This window comes from Acipenser ruthenus, chromosome 40 (genome assembly GCF_902713425.1).
Source record: "Acipenser ruthenus chromosome 40, fAciRut3.2 maternal haplotype, whole genome shotgun sequence".
In the NCBI taxonomy this organism is placed as follows: domain Eukaryota; kingdom Metazoa; phylum Chordata; class Actinopteri; order Acipenseriformes; family Acipenseridae; genus Acipenser; species Acipenser ruthenus.
This window is the reverse complement of record NC_081228.1, coordinates 9,299,000-9,315,247: the sequence shown is the minus strand read 5'-3', so window position 1 is coordinate 9,315,247 and position 16,248 is coordinate 9,299,000. Positions and strand designations below refer to the sequence as shown.

General features: G+C 42.8%; 2 protein-coding genes across 2 annotated transcripts; one reads left to right on the top strand and one right to left on the bottom strand.

Annotated features, from left to right (window-relative positions):
- Nucleotides 1-229: 229 nt before the first annotated feature.
- Nucleotides 230-6,021, bottom strand: LOC117971955 (hatching enzyme 1.2-like). Its single transcript, XM_059010299.1, has 13 exons — nt 5,896-6,021; nt 5,765-5,783; nt 5,274-5,348; nt 4,805-4,945; nt 4,362-4,479; nt 4,022-4,200; nt 3,241-3,322; nt 2,992-3,119; nt 2,705-2,820; nt 2,223-2,448; nt 1,922-2,040; nt 1,419-1,641; nt 230-392 (listed from the first exon to the last, which is right to left on the bottom strand). Exons 1-13 carry the CDS (start codon nt 5,968-5,970, stop codon nt 382-384), a joined length of 1,512 nt encoding a protein of 503 aa, XP_058866282.1. The 5' UTR covers nt 5,971-6,021; the 3' UTR covers nt 230-381.
- Nucleotides 6,022-8,963: 2,942 nt separating this feature from the next.
- On the top strand, nt 8,964-14,749 carry LOC117971953 (hatching enzyme 1.2-like). The gene is made up of 13 exons (XM_059010301.1): nt 8,964-9,089; nt 9,202-9,220; nt 9,637-9,711; nt 10,034-10,174; nt 10,500-10,617; nt 10,779-10,957; nt 11,657-11,738; nt 11,860-11,987; nt 12,159-12,274; nt 12,531-12,756; nt 12,939-13,057; nt 13,338-13,560; nt 14,587-14,749. The coding sequence occupies exons 1-13, from the start codon at nt 9,015-9,017 to the stop codon at nt 14,595-14,597; spliced, it is 1,512 nt and encodes a 503-aa protein (XP_058866284.1). The 5' UTR covers nt 8,964-9,014; the 3' UTR covers nt 14,598-14,749.
- Nucleotides 14,750-16,248: the final 1,499 nt, after the last annotated feature.

The window sequence follows — 16,248 nt, the reverse complement described above, 5'->3', positions numbered from 1 at the left end:
TGCTGCCCTGCAGGATCCCAGGCTTGCAGGCCACGGTGGAGGATTCAGTGAACCCTGTCTCTCACTTTGCACCCTCGTAGCTCATGTGTCAGCTGTGTAATGTCTTACTGTGTGTCTTCTTACAGCCAGGAGTTTCTAGAGGCTTCTTTTGTGTTAGGGAAGTATCTTAGCGTTGCACTGTGTCTATTTACTAACCTGCCTTTTATTTAAAACATAACAAACGTCAACATTTCTGTTTGCATTTTTATTGATTGTTACAAATACAAGAGTGGAGCAAAGCCCCAAAAATCACTGGGAATTGTGCAACTCGAAGGTGATTCAGTTGCTAAAGTTTCTTCTTCTTCTTATAAGCCTGGTCTGCTGTTGTGATGACTTCTTCATTCATACTGCAACTGGAAACATAAAAACAGATCCGTGAGCATTTTCCATTGTCATTTTCCATTGTCATTTTCCATTGTCATTTTCCCCAGCGATGCAGATACCATGTCAGGGGGTGGGCATCAGCACAGCAGCACTGCGGTCCATGGCAGTGGCTGTTCTCAACCACAGGATGGCTCTCAAAGGCAATGCCTCGTCTGCCCTAGAAATATTAGTAGAGGGGACAGCAGCTCTTTGTATAATTTGGCCTCTTTTGTAGATTTCACATCTTTACATGGCAGACCCCTGTATTCTAACTGGGCTGTTTTTGTACATGAAAACTACAGATATCATGAGAGACTAATTCTAACACCCAAGTGACCACGGAGCATTATCACAAATGGATGAGTGCTGCAGTATTGCATTCAATAGTTCATTTCAGTCTGTACAAGATGATTGAAAATCTGTTGTTTCAGGAGCCTTTCTGACTACTTCACACTTTGTATTTGAGATCTATTTAATAGTCATGTTTGTGTTATTATAACATGTTAGAACAACATTATTATAAATACATATTTGCATGTTTTGTAGGTTTTCCAAGTGATTCTGAAGAGTTCTGCTTGTGTTATGAATGCTAACTATATGTCCAGCTCCAGTAAAGCATTTCTGAAAAAGGTACACGCACAAAGACGAACCCAGAACACACGAAATCCATACAGAGCTTCTTTACACAAGTAGTTCTGCAGTGCCCCATTCAAACACAGCATGCACCTCAATCACAAAAACACGACATCCACACAGAGCTTCTTACACAAGTAGTTCTGAAGTGCCTCATTCAAACACAGCATGCACTTCAATCACAAACACACGAAATCCACACAGAGCTTCTTTACACAAGGAGTTCTGCAGCGCCCCATTCAAACACAGCATGCACCTCAATCACAAACACACGACATCCACACAGAGCTTCTTTACACAAGTAGTTCTGCAGCGCCCCATTCAAACACAGCATGCACCTTAATCGCAAACACACGAAATCCACACAGAGCTTCTTTACGTACCAAACTTGTACTTGGCTGAGAATCCCGTCCCCACATCTGAGCCGTCGCTGTGGAACTGAACCACGGCAGCGTTTCCACTGGAGGTGAAGGAGGGAATGGGTTCAGAGCCACAGTGGGTTTGCTGTACAGGGGAGGTAGTCTTAGGTCCATCTCGGAGATTGAGATAGTCATAGGAACAATCCTCAGAATACTCCACATCAAAGGAACTGATGGTAAGCGAGACCTGAAATGAAACACAAAAAAGGATCTGCAGTCCAGCTAAACATCGGCATGCTCCCACATGTTTGAGTCACATTGGAGACAATGAAATGGACGTTATAAAAGATACATCATGTAATATCAAGATATGGATTTGTTTTCCCTCAGTGTTAATGCAATTGTTTTTGTCCTTCAAGGACCTCTGCAGACGTTTCTCCAAGCGGCTCAGGTGAGTAATGAAGGTAGCGAGGCGCCTCGATCATTCAAACAGAGATGCTGCTGGTTTGTTCTTGTGTGTTTCCTACCTTGTACCCTTTAGGGGCGTTGATGATCCATATGCAGTCTGTATTAACGGGATATTCCAGTGGATAATTGGGAGATGTCAGTGTTCCACTCACAGCAGTCAGTATGCCTCCGCATTGCACTAGAAAATGAGAGTTGCAGTGTATGTGTGAAATGCTGGAAACCCTTTTTAACTTGAGACAGGAGAAGCAAAAGAACATGCCACTTTAAATAAAGCACAGAGCCGTCTGATTGTAACTTCCAGCAGCCCCTCAATGTCTAACAGTTCATGACTCCGTACAGAACAGAGACAGGGCTGCTTACCAGTGCTGTAAGAAGCTTTGAAGCCCGTCGCAGTAATTGAACTGTCACTGACGAACTGAAGCAGCACGGCACTCCCACTGGCCAGCAGAGGAGGAGGCACAACATTCCCACAGGATCTATCCAGGAGGACTGGGGAGCTCTTGGTGCTGCCATCGTAAACTTTAATATAGTCAGAAACACAGCCTACAGAGCTCTGGAGAGCAAATGCATCAAACTCCAGTAAAACCTGGCAGGGGGATGAAATGGCACTTTAGAAAGGTTATTGGTGCATTTCACATTCAGGCACAGTGCTTATTTAAACTCTGATTAAGTATGCTACGAAAAGCTCATCCATAACTTAAATACACAGTCATACATTGTGAGTGCCTTTTCTTTCAAGTTCTGAGTCTGTCTCGGTGCTGACATCAGCGCTACCTTGATCAGTCAAACAGGAAGGCTTGTCCAAATACCATTTTTTCTTCACAAAAAGCAGAAAAACAAACCTTGCTGTTTGGATGATTAACCTGAAACAGACAGTCAGAATTGCTTTGGTAAGAATTTGGGTAGTTCTGTGATGCAAAACTTCCATTGGTCTCTTCCAGAAGTGTGTTGCAGACATCTAGGAAGGGAATCAAAAAAGCAGCTTTGAATTGAATAAGAACCTGCAGCCACACTGAGAAGAAGATGCACGAGGGAACTAACAAGTTGCTGCTGTCAAAGTCCAGTAACATCGATGGAACAATTTGTGTAAAAGATAATCTTCACAAGACATGAGGCACATTGTACTTACTGCAGCCATAAAGCTTATTGATCTTTTGAATATCTCTCGGAGACATTGCTATTCTCTGTCCGATTTCTACCGTTTCATCTGGAATGGGTACAATAGTGAACTTTCCGGTTGTATTTGAGAAAGCATCTCTGTGTAGAGTGAAAATAACAGTGTTTTATTCAGATCAGTACTGAAAAAGAGAAAAGATCTCCTCACATTGTGTGGTAGGTAATTGAAACCTGGACTTTCTGTTTCTTTTCTTCTTCTTACCTTCCATAGTGCATGATGGAGGTATAGTCGTATGGCATGCCCAAGGTATTAATGTCCTGCTTGTAAAAGTTCGAAACTTGGTCTGTAAAGGGAAGGAGATGCTGGTTAAGAAGGTAATGCTGCTACACCAGAATCTGGTTCTGTGTTTTACTTCCAGACACCTATTGTAAAAGCATTAGTGAGAGGTCGCCCGTTATTCATTGAAATGATAATGCATTCTGAAATCCCATTATAAACCCTGGCTGAACTGCACACACTTGTTTTCAACATGCCATTAGAGGCTCCAGTGAGTATCGGGGGTCCTTCCTTGCTCATGATCCCTGCAATAAGGGCTGCCCAGTTAGCGCAGACTCCTACCTTTCTTGAGCTCGGACTAACAGTTGAATCACGCTGTAATGAAATGCTATTAGGGCAGCAGTGTGGAGTAGTGGTTAGGGCTCTGGACTCTTGACCGGAGGATCGTGGGTTCAATACCCGGTGGGGGACACTGCTGCTGTACCCTTGAGCAAGGTACTTTACCTAGATTGCTCCAGTGAAAAAAAAACCCAACTGTATAAATGGGTAATTGTATGTAAAAAATAATGTGATATCTTGTAACAATTGTAAGTCGTCGTGGATAAGGCCGTCAGCTAAGAAATAAATAATAATAATTGGGATACAAAGCCGTGGTGAATGGAATATTTGTGTTGCTGCTTTCCACCCTCCCCTCAGTTCTCTCTCCAGTGCTCTTCATTGTGATTGTGTGAGCGCTCCTGGAAAGGACTCCTTGTAGTTTCCTTACCTGCTGGGATGTACTGCCAGTTGATTCTGACATAGCTGTCGCGGTCAGGTCTGCTCTGCTCGTGATAGAAGCCTAGTGCATGGATGAGCTCATGTTGAGCCGTGGCTTTGTAAACACAGCCTCCCTTTGACAGGGACACTTGCTGAACGCCTTTATACTTTCCAACATTGGACCAGCAGCTATGGATGGAAAGAGATTCCTGTTTAGAAATCTTGTACTTTTGATCTATAAAAGTCGTTGCATATTTGTGAAGTTTTGAGACACGCTTGCTATACACCTTTAACCTTGAAAGCCACTCAAATGGTAGGATTCGTCAGAGACACACAGAGTGGTTATTTACCCATTCTGAGGACTGATATTTATGTAGTCTTTTTCTGTAGTTCGCTGTTTAAATTTAATGCAGGTCTCTACATCGAAGGCTGGGAATGCACTGGAGATTATGTCCTTCTCTTCAGCACCTGTAAAAAAGGATAAACCAATTGAAACGCATTGATATTTTAATATATCAAAGCTTAATATCTCCCAGACCAGAGGGACCAATAATACTACCTGCAGCACCTCCATCCATTACACTGGCAACTTTAAACACAACACCCTTTAGAAAGGACAACTAAATTCCTGGGCACAGAGAAATACAGAGCACTCTTTTACAAACAAGAAACGTTTCAAAGATCAATCCAAGTCTCTTCAATGTCCTTGTTTAATTTAATATGGTCTCACTGGTGCTATAAAACATAGTGAATGTTAATATAAAGCATTCTTCCAAACGTTTCGTGTACATACTGTATTCACTGGAGATAGTATAAGGCACATAAACAAATCCATCAGAGGCCTTCGGCCAAAAGCATGAGTTGTCCGGGCAGTTCATGGCGTTCCTGGAGTTTGACACGACAATGTCACCCTCCATCAGATGCTCTTTGATTCCTGTTTGAAAATTAAGCAGAGAAACATCTTAAAGGGGAACTCGTTTTAGCCACAATATGTATTTATATGAATTTCTCTAGGATACAAGAAACAAAACACATCTATATATTTGAATGATCATTATGTTAGTGGTAATGGGCAGTTTACAGACACAGGTAAGACCCTACCAAACTAATCTCAATGTGCTTCTGTTAAGAGTGCATAGATTGTAGAAATGAAGACACCGATCTCAAATAGAATATGCCAGCCTTAACTTCTATTCAATAAGCAGACCCAATATTTTAACAGGCAGTAAACATCTCTTCTATATGTTCAGAGCCTTTCTTACCTTTATTGGCTTCTAAGATGATGCTGAAGACATCCTTATCTTCAGGGATCCCTGGGCTACGTCTTTCTCTTTGACCTACAGAAGCAAAGCACCCCTGTGTGAAATCCTGCGTGCAGGGGCAGTGTGTGGAATACAGTGCTGTGTACTAATACTGGAAGCGAATGCAATCGAGTCCCCCTGTGACACACTGCTGACACTCTGACCATCACTCATGCACTATACAGTGAAAGCATTTCCTCCAGCATGTCATCTGGGTTACAAACACACACAAACACACTGGCCGTGCAGAAGAGACTCCACATTCAGCTGCTTCGTTGTTTGGGTGCAGTTTTGTAAAATGAACAGGAGTTTTTCTCCTTTCAAGTAAATTGGTCCAGTGTGTCGTACATCCTGAATTACAAAGATGAACTCACTGCAATGTAGAATTCAATGGATACATTTTTTTTCTCGTATGAGACATACACATATAAAAACAAAATCTAGGAACTTGCCTTTTCCGCTGTGGTCCCCCTGCAACAATATAAGAAAGGAAAGAAAAACATGGAGCCGTTATTGAAATGTTTAAGAGCCCAGTGAAAATGCATTTGAAATGAGAAGCGCTGCAGCTGTGTGGCATTGTTACCTTCAGAGGCTTGCCGTGTGAGACACTGAGCAGCAGTGCTAAAGTGGCGAGCACCAGTTTGTGATCCATCTTCATCTGCTGCTGCAATGTTCTGAGAAGCTCAGGAGATTCGTCTTTCCTCTTCGCTTGATGCTTCAGCACACCTGCTCATGGGCTTATATACACCCAGCCAAAGGTGTGTCCGTCAAGGGAGCTTAAAGCCGTTCCATTACTGGATCCACACGTGACTCCAGATAAGATGAAGTTTGCATTGGGTTTTAAAGTCCTTAATCTTGTGTAAAAGCTGAGAACATTCAACTCTGGCCACAAGTGTTGCATCACTGATAGAATGAACTCACTGTGCTTCATAAAGTCGAATGAAACCTGCTGAATACGTTAACATACTGAATTATAGACCTCTTTGTAGTTTTCCATAGACCTCATGAAAAATGTGACATTTTGAAACCTAACATGAAATACTTTATTACTGTTATGGCTATCGGTAGACTTTTTGTGATATCGTTTTGAAGTTTCTTTGATTACATGATGTTAAATAAAATATCTAAATTATGTTCATATAGTTTATTTGTATTAAGCAATGTCTCGATCCTAATATTGTAGGTATTATAAAACCTTTGGCCATAGTTGTACTTCAGTATGTCAGTGTACGCACAGTACAGTACAGAGATACATTGTTCATTTTACAGATGTGCAATCCTAGGAAACAAGCTTGGTTTCTCACACTCAGGACTCTACCACACAGTCAGGAGTTTGTTTTAATTCCACACACTCCCATTTCATTCATTTTAAACTGCTCTAGTTTTGTGGATGGATTTCAATGCAGAACAAACGGGTTTATAAAAGCGCGGTGCTTTCCAGAGCTGGGACGCTGTGACGGCTGCCATTGCAGGCACACCCTTGATAGAAATGTTCACCTGAGGAGCTTTACTGGAGCACCTTCCATTTCATCACTAGCAACTAAAATACAAGAAACAAGCAAGTTAACAGCATCAGCCATCCCCAGCCTGTACACTGAAGAGTTAGACTGCACAGTCTGTTTCATTTTACCTTCATCCATGACTGTAAAGCAGTCCATGTGGATTCATTTGGAAATATTACATGATGACATGATGACAATGAGAGGGCTCCCTCCTGGCTTTCCAATGTTTTCCGACTGGAAGTTTTGAGACCCTTTTGTAAAGGTTTACCCCAGTAATTGGGAATGGTATTTTTGCAGTTTTCCCATGCTCTTCCCATGGTTATACTTTGCATTTATCCTGGTTTACCCTGGTTTGCCATGTTTATTAATAAGTCCCTCTCACTGGTAGATTGAGTGTGTGATTCAGGCTTGTGGATGTCCTGGGTGTATTGTTGGTACAGTGAGTGTACAAACAGGGCAGAATCTGAACAATAGATACATTAAATACCAACGCCTCCAGATCATTCATACAAATAAAGGTGTGGAAGAGATGAGGCTGAATCTAGGGTTACAATGATTAGGAAAAAAAACTGTCAATAATTTTCTTTGGAGTTTGAGAAGACTTTTAAATAAGCATGTGGGCGGGTTAGTTCCAGGCTTCTAAGCAACGTGTTTGGGATTGTGTTTAGTGTGAAGCAGGTTTATCATGTGTGTTCATTGGGGTATTTGTCCACTGACATGTCACTGCACTGCTATATGTTCCATGCATGTGTGTTTCATGTGCATTCAGCTGCAATCTGGCAGCACTGTTGTAGATGGGAAGCAGGTCTGTCAGATCTGTCTGTGCAGCGCTCTCATATACTGAGTCAGCACAGTCTATTAAAGGTAATATTGCTGGCCTGTCCAAGCGTGAGACGCTGCCTGCCTGTATAGAAGAAGTCCCAGTTTAACTCTGCATGTTCAATATGGTATTCAAAATATAGCACTGAGTCAAGCCAAGAACCAAGGTATTGCTATCGTTGTACAGTTTCAAGTCTGGTGCCATCATTTGATATCAGAGCTAGGTTACTTTTCACATTGTGCAGTTTAGGTGCAGATCCAGACAGCTGGGGGTCAGTTTTAGTAGTGTTTAAAACTTCTCCATTGCAGAGTATATCACTGAGTGCACTAGCAATGACAGGGCTGTGCTGTGCATCCTCTCCATTGCAGAGTATATCACTGAGTGCACTGGCAATGACAGGGCTGTGCTGTGTATGGGTTGTTTATACAGTGGGTGTATTTAAACAAAGCACAGTAGATACTCTGGGTGACTTTAGATGGTTAATGTCCACAAAGGTGTGGGAATGTAGGCTTACAAAGATTCTAGGGAAATGAACAGACAATCCTTGAATCTTCAAAGTGCTCCTCCCCTTTATGGTGTATATCACACAACACATATTCAATGTAAAAACAATGAAATGCGTTTCGTATTGAAATGTTCTAGCTGCTGGTACTTGCATATCCAGATTAAACTGAGGAGGCCGTTCTGTCCAGCAGTGCTTGTCCAGTTCCTAGGAGCTCATTGTAATAGTGTCTATTTCCTCTGACTGATCAACGACAGTGTGCTAACAGGAGTTGGGCCCAGAGCAAATACAGCAGCATCTTCTGTGCTGAATAGAAAGCAGAAGCACAGCTGTGGCCAAAGGTTTTATACAACCTACAATATTAGGATCGAGACATTATTTAATACAAATAAACTATATGAACATAATTTAGATATTTTATTTAACATCATGTAATCAAAGAAACTTCAAAACGATATCACAAAAAGTCTACCGATAGCCATAACAGTAATAAAGTATTTCATGTTAGGTTTCAAAATGTCACATTTTTCATGAGGTCTATGGAAAACTACAAAGAGGTCTATAATTCAGTATGTTAACGTATTCAGCAGGTTTCATTCGACTTTATGAAGCACAGTGAGTTCATTCTATCAGTGATGCAACACTTGTGGCCAGAGTTGAATGTTCTCAGCTTTTACACAAGATTAAGGACTTTAAAACCCAATGCAAACTTCATCTTATCTGGAGTCACGTGTGGATCCAGTAATGGAACGGCTTTAAGCTCCCTTGACGGACACACCTTTGGCTGGGTGTATATAAGCCCATGAGCAGGTGTGCTGAAGCATCAAGCGAAGAGGAAAGACGAATCTCCTGAGCTTCTCAGAACATTGCAGCAGCAGATGAAGATGGATCACAAACTGGTGCTCGCCACTTTAGCACTGCTGCTCAGTGTCTCACACGGCAAGCCTCTGAAGGTAACAATGCCACACAGCTGCAGCGCTTCTCATTTCAAATGCATTTTCACTGGGCTCTTAAACATTTCAATAACGGCTCCATGTTTTTCTTTCCTTTCTTATATTGTTGCAGGGGGACCACAGCGGAAAAGGCAAGTTCCTAGATTTTGTTTTTATATGTGTATGTCTCATACGAGAAAAAAAATGTATCCATTGAATTCTACATTGCAGTGAGTTCATCTTTGTAATTCAGGATGTACGACACACTGGACCAATTTACTTGAAAGGAGAAAAACTCCTGTTCATTTTACAAAACTGCACCCAAACAACGAAGCAGCTGAATGTGGAGTCTCTTCTGCACGGCCAGTGTGTTTGTGTGTGTTTGTAACCCAGATGACATGCTGGAGGAAATGCTTTCACTGTATAGTGCATGAGTGATGGTCAGAGTGTCAGCAGTGTGTCACAGGGGGACTCGATTGCATTCGCTTCCAGTATTAGTACACAGCACTGTATTCCACACACTGCCCCTGCACGCAGGATTTCACACAGGGGTGCTTTGCTTCTGTAGGTCAAAGAGAAAGACGTAGCCCAGGGATCCCTGAAGATAAGGATGTCTTCAGCATCATCTTAGAAGCCAATAAAGGTAAGAAAGGCTCTGAACATATAGAAGAGATGTTTACTGCCTGTTAAAATATTGGGTCTCCTTATTGAATAGAAGTTAAGGCTGGCATATTCTATTTGAGATCGGTGTCTTCATTTCTACAATCTATGCACTCTTAACAGAAGCACATTGAGATTAGTTTGGTAGGGTCTTACCTGTGTCTGTAAACTGCCCATTACCACTAACATCATTCAAATATATAGATGTGTTTTGTTTCTTGTATCCTAGAGAAATTCATATAAATACATATTGTGGCTAAAACGAGTTCCCCTTTAAGATGTTTCTCTGCTTAATTTTCAAACAGGAATCAAAGAGCATCTGATGGAGGGTGACATTGTCGTGTCAAACTCCAGGAACGCCATGAACTGCCCGGACAACTCATGCTTTTGGCCGAAGGCCTCTGATGGATTTGTTTATGTGCCTTATACTATCTCCAGTGAATACAGTATGTACACGAAACGTTTGGAAGAATGCTTTATATTAACATTCACTATGTTTTATAGCACCAGTGAGACCATATTAAATTAAACAAGGACATTGAAGAGACTTGGATTGATCTTTGAAACGTTTCTTGTTTGTAAAAGAGTGCTCTGTATTTCTCTGTGCCCAGGAATTTAGTTGTCCTTTCTAAAGGGTGTTGTGTTTAAAGTTGCCAGTGTAATGGATGGAGGTGCTGCAGGTAGTATTATTGGTCCCTCTGGTCTGGGAGATATTAAGCTTTGATATATTAAAATATCAATGCGTTTCAATTGGTTTATCCTTTTTTACAGGTGCTGAAGAGAAGGACATAATCTCCAGTGCATTCCCAGCCTTCGATGTAGAGACCTGCATTAAATTTAAACAGCGAACTACAGAAAAAGACTACATAAATATCAGTCCTCAGAATGGGTAAATAACCACTCTGTGTGTCTCTGACGAATCCTACCATTTGAGTGGCTTTCAAGGTTAAAGGTGTATAGCAAGCGTGTCTCAAAACTTCACAAATATGCAACGACTTTTATAGATCAAAAGTACAAGATTTCTAAACAGGAATCTCTTTCCATCCATAGCTGCTGGTCCAATGTTGGAAAGTATAAAGGCGTTCAGCAAGTGTCCCTGTCAAAGGGAGGCTGTGTTTACAAAGCCACGGCTCAACATGAGCTCATCCATGCACTAGGCTTCTATCACGAGCAGAGCAGACCTGACCGTGACAGCTATGTCAGAATCAACTGGCAGTACATCCCAGCAGGTAAGGAAACTACAAGGAGTCCTTTCCAGGAGCGCTCACACAATCACAATGAAGAGCACTGGAGAGAGAACTGAGGGGAGGGTGGAAAGCAGCAACACAAATATTCCATTAACCACGGCTTTGTATCCCAATTATTATTATTTATTTCTTAGCTGACGGCCTTATCCACGACGACTTACAATTGTTACAAGATATCACATTATTTTTTACATACAATTACCCATTTATACAGTTGGGTTTTTTTTTCACTGGAGCAATCTAGGTAAAGTACCTTGCTCAAGGGTACAGCAGCAGTGTCCCCCACCGGGTATTGAACCCACGATCCTCCGGTCAAGAGTCCAGAGCCCTAACCACTACTCCACACTGCTGCCCTAATAGCATTTCATTACAGCGTGATTCAACTGTTAGTCCGAGCTCAAGAAAGGTAGGAGTCTGCGCTAACTGGGCAGCCCTTATTGCAGGGATCATGAGCAAGGAAGGACCCCCGATACTCACTGGAGCCTCTAATGGCATGTTGAAAACAAGTGTGTGCAGTTCAGCCAGGGTTTATAATGGGATTTCAGAATGCATTATCATTTCAATGAATAACGGGCGACCTCTCACTAATGCTTTTACAATAGGTGTCTGGAAGTAAAACACAGAACCAGATTCTGGTGTAGCAGCATTACCTTCTTAACCAGCATCTCCTTCCCTTTACAGACCAAGTTTCGAACTTTTACAAGCAGGACATTAATACCTTGGGCATGCCATACGACTATACCTCCATCATGCACTATGGAAGGTAAGAAGAAGAAAAGAAACAGAAAGTCCAGGTTTCAATTACCTACCACACAATGTGAGGAGATCTTTTCTCTTTTTCAGTACTGATCTGAATAAAACACTGTTATTTTCACTCTACACAGAGATGCTTTCTCAAATACAACCGGAAAGTTCACTATTGTACCCATTCCAGATGAAACGGTAGAAATCGGACAGAGAATAGCAATGTCTCCGAGAGATATTCAAAAGATCAATAAGCTTTATGGCTGCAGTAAGTACAATGTGCCTCATGTCTTGTGAAGATTATCTTTTACACAAATTGTTCCATCGATGTTACTGGACTTTGACAGCAGCAACTTGTTAGTTCCCTCGTGCATCTTCTTCTCAGTGTGGCTGCAGGTTCTTATTCAATTCAAAGCTGCTTTTTTGATTCCCTTCCTAGATGTCTGCAACACACTTCTGGAAGAGACCAATGGAAGTTTTGCATCACAGAACTACCCAAATTCTTACCAAAGCAATTCTGACTGTCTGTTTCAGGTTAATCATCCAAACAGCAAGGTTTGTTTTTCTGCTTTTTGTGAAGAAAAAATGGTATTTGGACAAGCCTTCCTGTTTGACTGATCAAGGTAGCGCTGATGTCAGCACCGAGACAGACTCAGAACTTGAAAGAAAAGGCACTCACAATGTATGACTGTGTATTTAAGTTATGGATGAGCTTTTCGTAGCATACTTAATCAGAGTTTAAATAAGCACTGTGCCTGAATGTGAAATGCACCAATAACCTTTCTAAAGTGCCATTTCATCCCCCTGCCAGGTTTTACTGGAGTTTGATGCATTTGCTCTCCAGAGCTCTGTAGGCTGTGTTTCTGACTATATTAAAGTTTACGATGGCAGCACCAAGAGCTCCCCAGTCCTCCTGGATAGATCCTGTGGGAATGTTGTGCCTCCTCCTCTGCTGGCCAGTGGGAGTGCCGTGCTGCTTCAGTTCGTCAGTGACAGTTCAATTACTGCGACGGGCTTCAAAGCTTCTTACAGCACTGGTAAGCAGCCCTGTCTCTGTTCTGTACGGAGTCATGAACTGTTAGACATTGAGGGGCTGCTGGAAGTTACAATCAGACGGCTCTGTGCTTTATTTAAAGTGGCATGTTCTTTTGCTTCTCCTGTCTCAAGTTAAAAAGGGTTTCCAGCATTTCACACATACACTGCAACTCTCATTTTCTAGTGCAATGCGGAGGCATACTGACTGCTGTGAGTGGAACACTGACATCTTCCAATTATCCACTGGAATATCCCGTTAATACAGACTGCATATGGATCATCAACGCCCCTAAAGGGTACAAGGTAGGAAACACACAAGAACAAACCAGCAGCATCTCTGTTTGAATGATCGAGGCGCCTCGCTACCTTCATTACTCACCTGAGCCGCTTGGAGAAACGTCTGCAGAGGTCCTTGAAGGACAAAAACAATTGCATTAACACTGAGGGAAAACAAATCCATATCTTGATATTACATGATGTATCTTTTATAACGTCCATTTCATTGTCTCCAATGTGACTCAAACATGTGGGAGCATGCCGATGTTTAGCTGGACTGCAGATCCTTTTTTGTGTTTCATTTCAGGTCTCGCTTACCATCAGTTCCTTTGATGTGGAGTATTCTGAGGATTGTTCCTATGACTATCTCAATCTCCGAGATGGACCTAAGACTACCTCCCCTGTACAGCAAACCCACTGTGGCTCTGAACCCATTCCCTCCTTCACCTCCAGTGGAAACGCTGCCGTGGTTCAGTTCCACAGCGACGGCTCAGATGTGGGGACGGGATTCTCAGCCAAGTACAAGTTTGGTACGTAAAGAAGCTCTGTGTGGATTTCGTGTGTTTGCGATTAAGGTGCATGCTGTGTTTGAATGGGGCGCTGCAGAACTACTTGTGTAAAGAAGCTCTGTGTGGATGTCGTGTGTTTGTGATTGAGGTGCATGCTGTGTTTGAATGGGGCGCTGCAGAACTCCTTGTGTAAAGAAGCTCTGTGTGGATTTCGTGTGTTTGTGATTGAAGTGCATGCTGTGTTTGAATGAGGCACTTCAGAACTACTTGTGTAAGAAGCTCTGTGTGGATGTCGTGTTTTTGTGATTGAGGTGCATGCTGTGTTTGAATGGGGCACTGCAGAACTACTTGTGTAAAGAAGCTCTGTATGGATTTCGTGTGTTCTGGGTTCGTCTTTGTGCGTGTACCTTTTTCAGAAATGCTTTACTGGAGCTGGACATATAGTTAGCATTCATAACACAAGCAGAACTCTTCAGAATCACTTGGAAAACCTACAAAACATGCAAATATGTATTTATAATAATGTTGTTCTAACATGTTATAATAACACAAACATGACTATTAAATAGATCTCAAATACAAAGTGTGAAGTAGTCAGAAAGGCTCCTGAAACAACAGATTTTCAATCATCTTGTACAGACTGAAATGAACTATTGAATGCAATACTGCAGCACTCATCCATTTGTGATAATGCTCCGTGGTCACTTGGGTGTTAGAATTAGTCTCTCATGATATCTGTAGTTTTCATGTACAAAAACAGCCCAGTTAGAATACAGGGGTCTGCCATGTAAAGATGTGAAATCTACAAAAGAGGCCAAATTATACAAAGAGCTGCTGTCCCCTCTACTAATATTTCTAGGGCAGACGAGGCATTGCCTTTGAGAGCCATCCTGTGGTTGAGAACAGCCACTGCCATGGACCGCAGTGCTGCTGTGCTGATGCCCACCCCCTGACATGGTATCTGCATCGCTGGGGAAAATGACAATGGAAAATGACAATGGAAAATGACAATGGAAAATGCTCACGGATCTGTTTTTATGTTTCCAGTTGCAGTATGAATGAAGAAGTCATCACAACAGCAGACCAGGCTTATAAGAAGAAGAAGAAACTTTAGCAACTGAATCACCTTCGAGTTGCACAATTCCCAGTGATTTTTGGGGCTTTGCTCCACTCTTGTATTTGTAACAATCAATAAAAATGCAAACAGAAATGTTGACGTTTGTTATGTTTTAAATAAAAGGCAGGTTAGTAAATAGACACAGTGCAACGCTAAGATACTTCCCTAACACAAAAGAAGCCTCTAGAAACTCCTGGCTGTAAGAAGACACACAGTAAGACATTACACAGCTGACACATGAGCTACGAGGGTGCAAAGTGAGAGACAGGGTTCACTGAATCCTCCACCGTGGCCTGCAAGCCTGGGATCCTGCAGGGCAGCAGCGACGTCTCCACTGGCTTGGTTTGTGGCTTGTTTTCATAATGACACAAACTGTTTCGCTCCAGTTAATGACAGAGTCCTGCAGTAAACGATATGCATGTGTTTAAATGTAACGAACACCGAATGATCCCGGCACAGCAATCCTGATATAAAAGGGTTAATCTGTGCTTCCTTGTGCTGGCTTCCTAAACCATGTAGATCTGTTTGAACACCCTGGCCACATGTTTAAAATGAACCACTGTAAACACTAGGAAGGATTCTGTGTCCCCCCAATGCATGTAAAGGAGAGATCTGACACACAGACAGCAGTGTTCACTTGAGAGCCATCGCTGTGCACTTTGCTGGGCTGTGGCTGTCCCACAGTGCAGGTGTGCCCATTGAGCTGGTAGGAGTAGCTGAAGCACTCTCCACACTCAGGGCAGTGATGGGGGTCTTGCCAGCGTGGGCATGGCGCTGGTGCATGTTCAGGGCTCCTCAGTGAATAAAGCTTCTGCCACACTCCATGCAGTGATAGGGTGTCTCCCCCGTGTGAATGCGCTGGTGCCTCCTCAGAGCACCAGACTGGCTGCTCTTCCCACAGGCAGGGCAGCGGTACGGGGTCTCCCCCGTGTGAATGCACTGGTGGTTGCGCAGGTGCTGCAGACGGCTGAAGCTCTTCCCACACAGGCTGCACAGACACAGCTTCTCTCCGGTGTGAATGCGGCGGTGCAGTTTGAGGGCCTATCCGAGCCAGGGGGCGTGTCTATCTGAGCTAGGGGGCTGAGTCTATCTGAGCCAGGGGGCTGAGTCTATCAGAGCTAAGGTGGCGTGTTTATATGGCTGGGCAGCTTGTCCAACAGACCTTCACAGAGCATCAAACAGCACAGGAATGGACCAACTGCACAGCAAATAACGGCATCTAGACACTGAAACAATACAATACGGCTTGCTTCGTCTTTCTGGACAGCATCCAGTTCAGTGGCTTCCTCTTTAATGGGGACAGCGTCCAGTGTTGAACCACATGGTTTAAACCCGCCCGTCAAGGATTCACATTGGCTCCAGGTTTCAATGCAGCCCTGTAGGTGTGCTTTCTGATTGGACAGCGTGTCCACCAGTCCCACAGCCTTTAAAGGGCCACACACGCTACAAAAACCTTGACTATCACGCTTCGATACAAAAGCGCTGGTGTGATTTGTTTAGGACTAAACCCTGAAATTGAACTGTTTTACAGAACAGCGGGCTTCATAAACCACGACATCACCATGTCATCGACAATCAGTACTGAAGCAATG

Coding starts and splice junctions, on each gene's coding strand:
- LOC117971953 (XM_059010301.1), top strand. CDS start 9,015: ATGAAGATGGATCACAAACTGGTGCTCGCCACTTTAGCACTGCTGCTC. Junction 10,175..10,499: donor TACTATCTCCAGTGAATACA/GTATGTACACGA, acceptor CCTTTTTTACAG/GTGCTGAAGAGAAGGACATA. Junction 13,058..13,337: donor ACGCCCCTAAAGGGTACAAG/GTAGGAAACACA, acceptor GTTTCATTTCAG/GTCTCGCTTACCATCAGTTC.
- LOC117971955 (XM_059010299.1), bottom strand. CDS start 5,970: ATGAAGATGGATCACAAACTGGTGCTCGCCACTTTAGCACTGCTGCTC. Junction 4,201..4,361: donor AATATCAGTCCTCAGAATGG/GTAAATAACCAC, acceptor TTCCATCCATAG/CTGCTGGTCCAATGTTGGAA. Junction 2,041..2,222: donor CAAAGCTTCTTACAGCACTG/GTAAGCAGCCCT, acceptor CTCATTTTCTAG/TGCAATGCGGAGGCATACTG.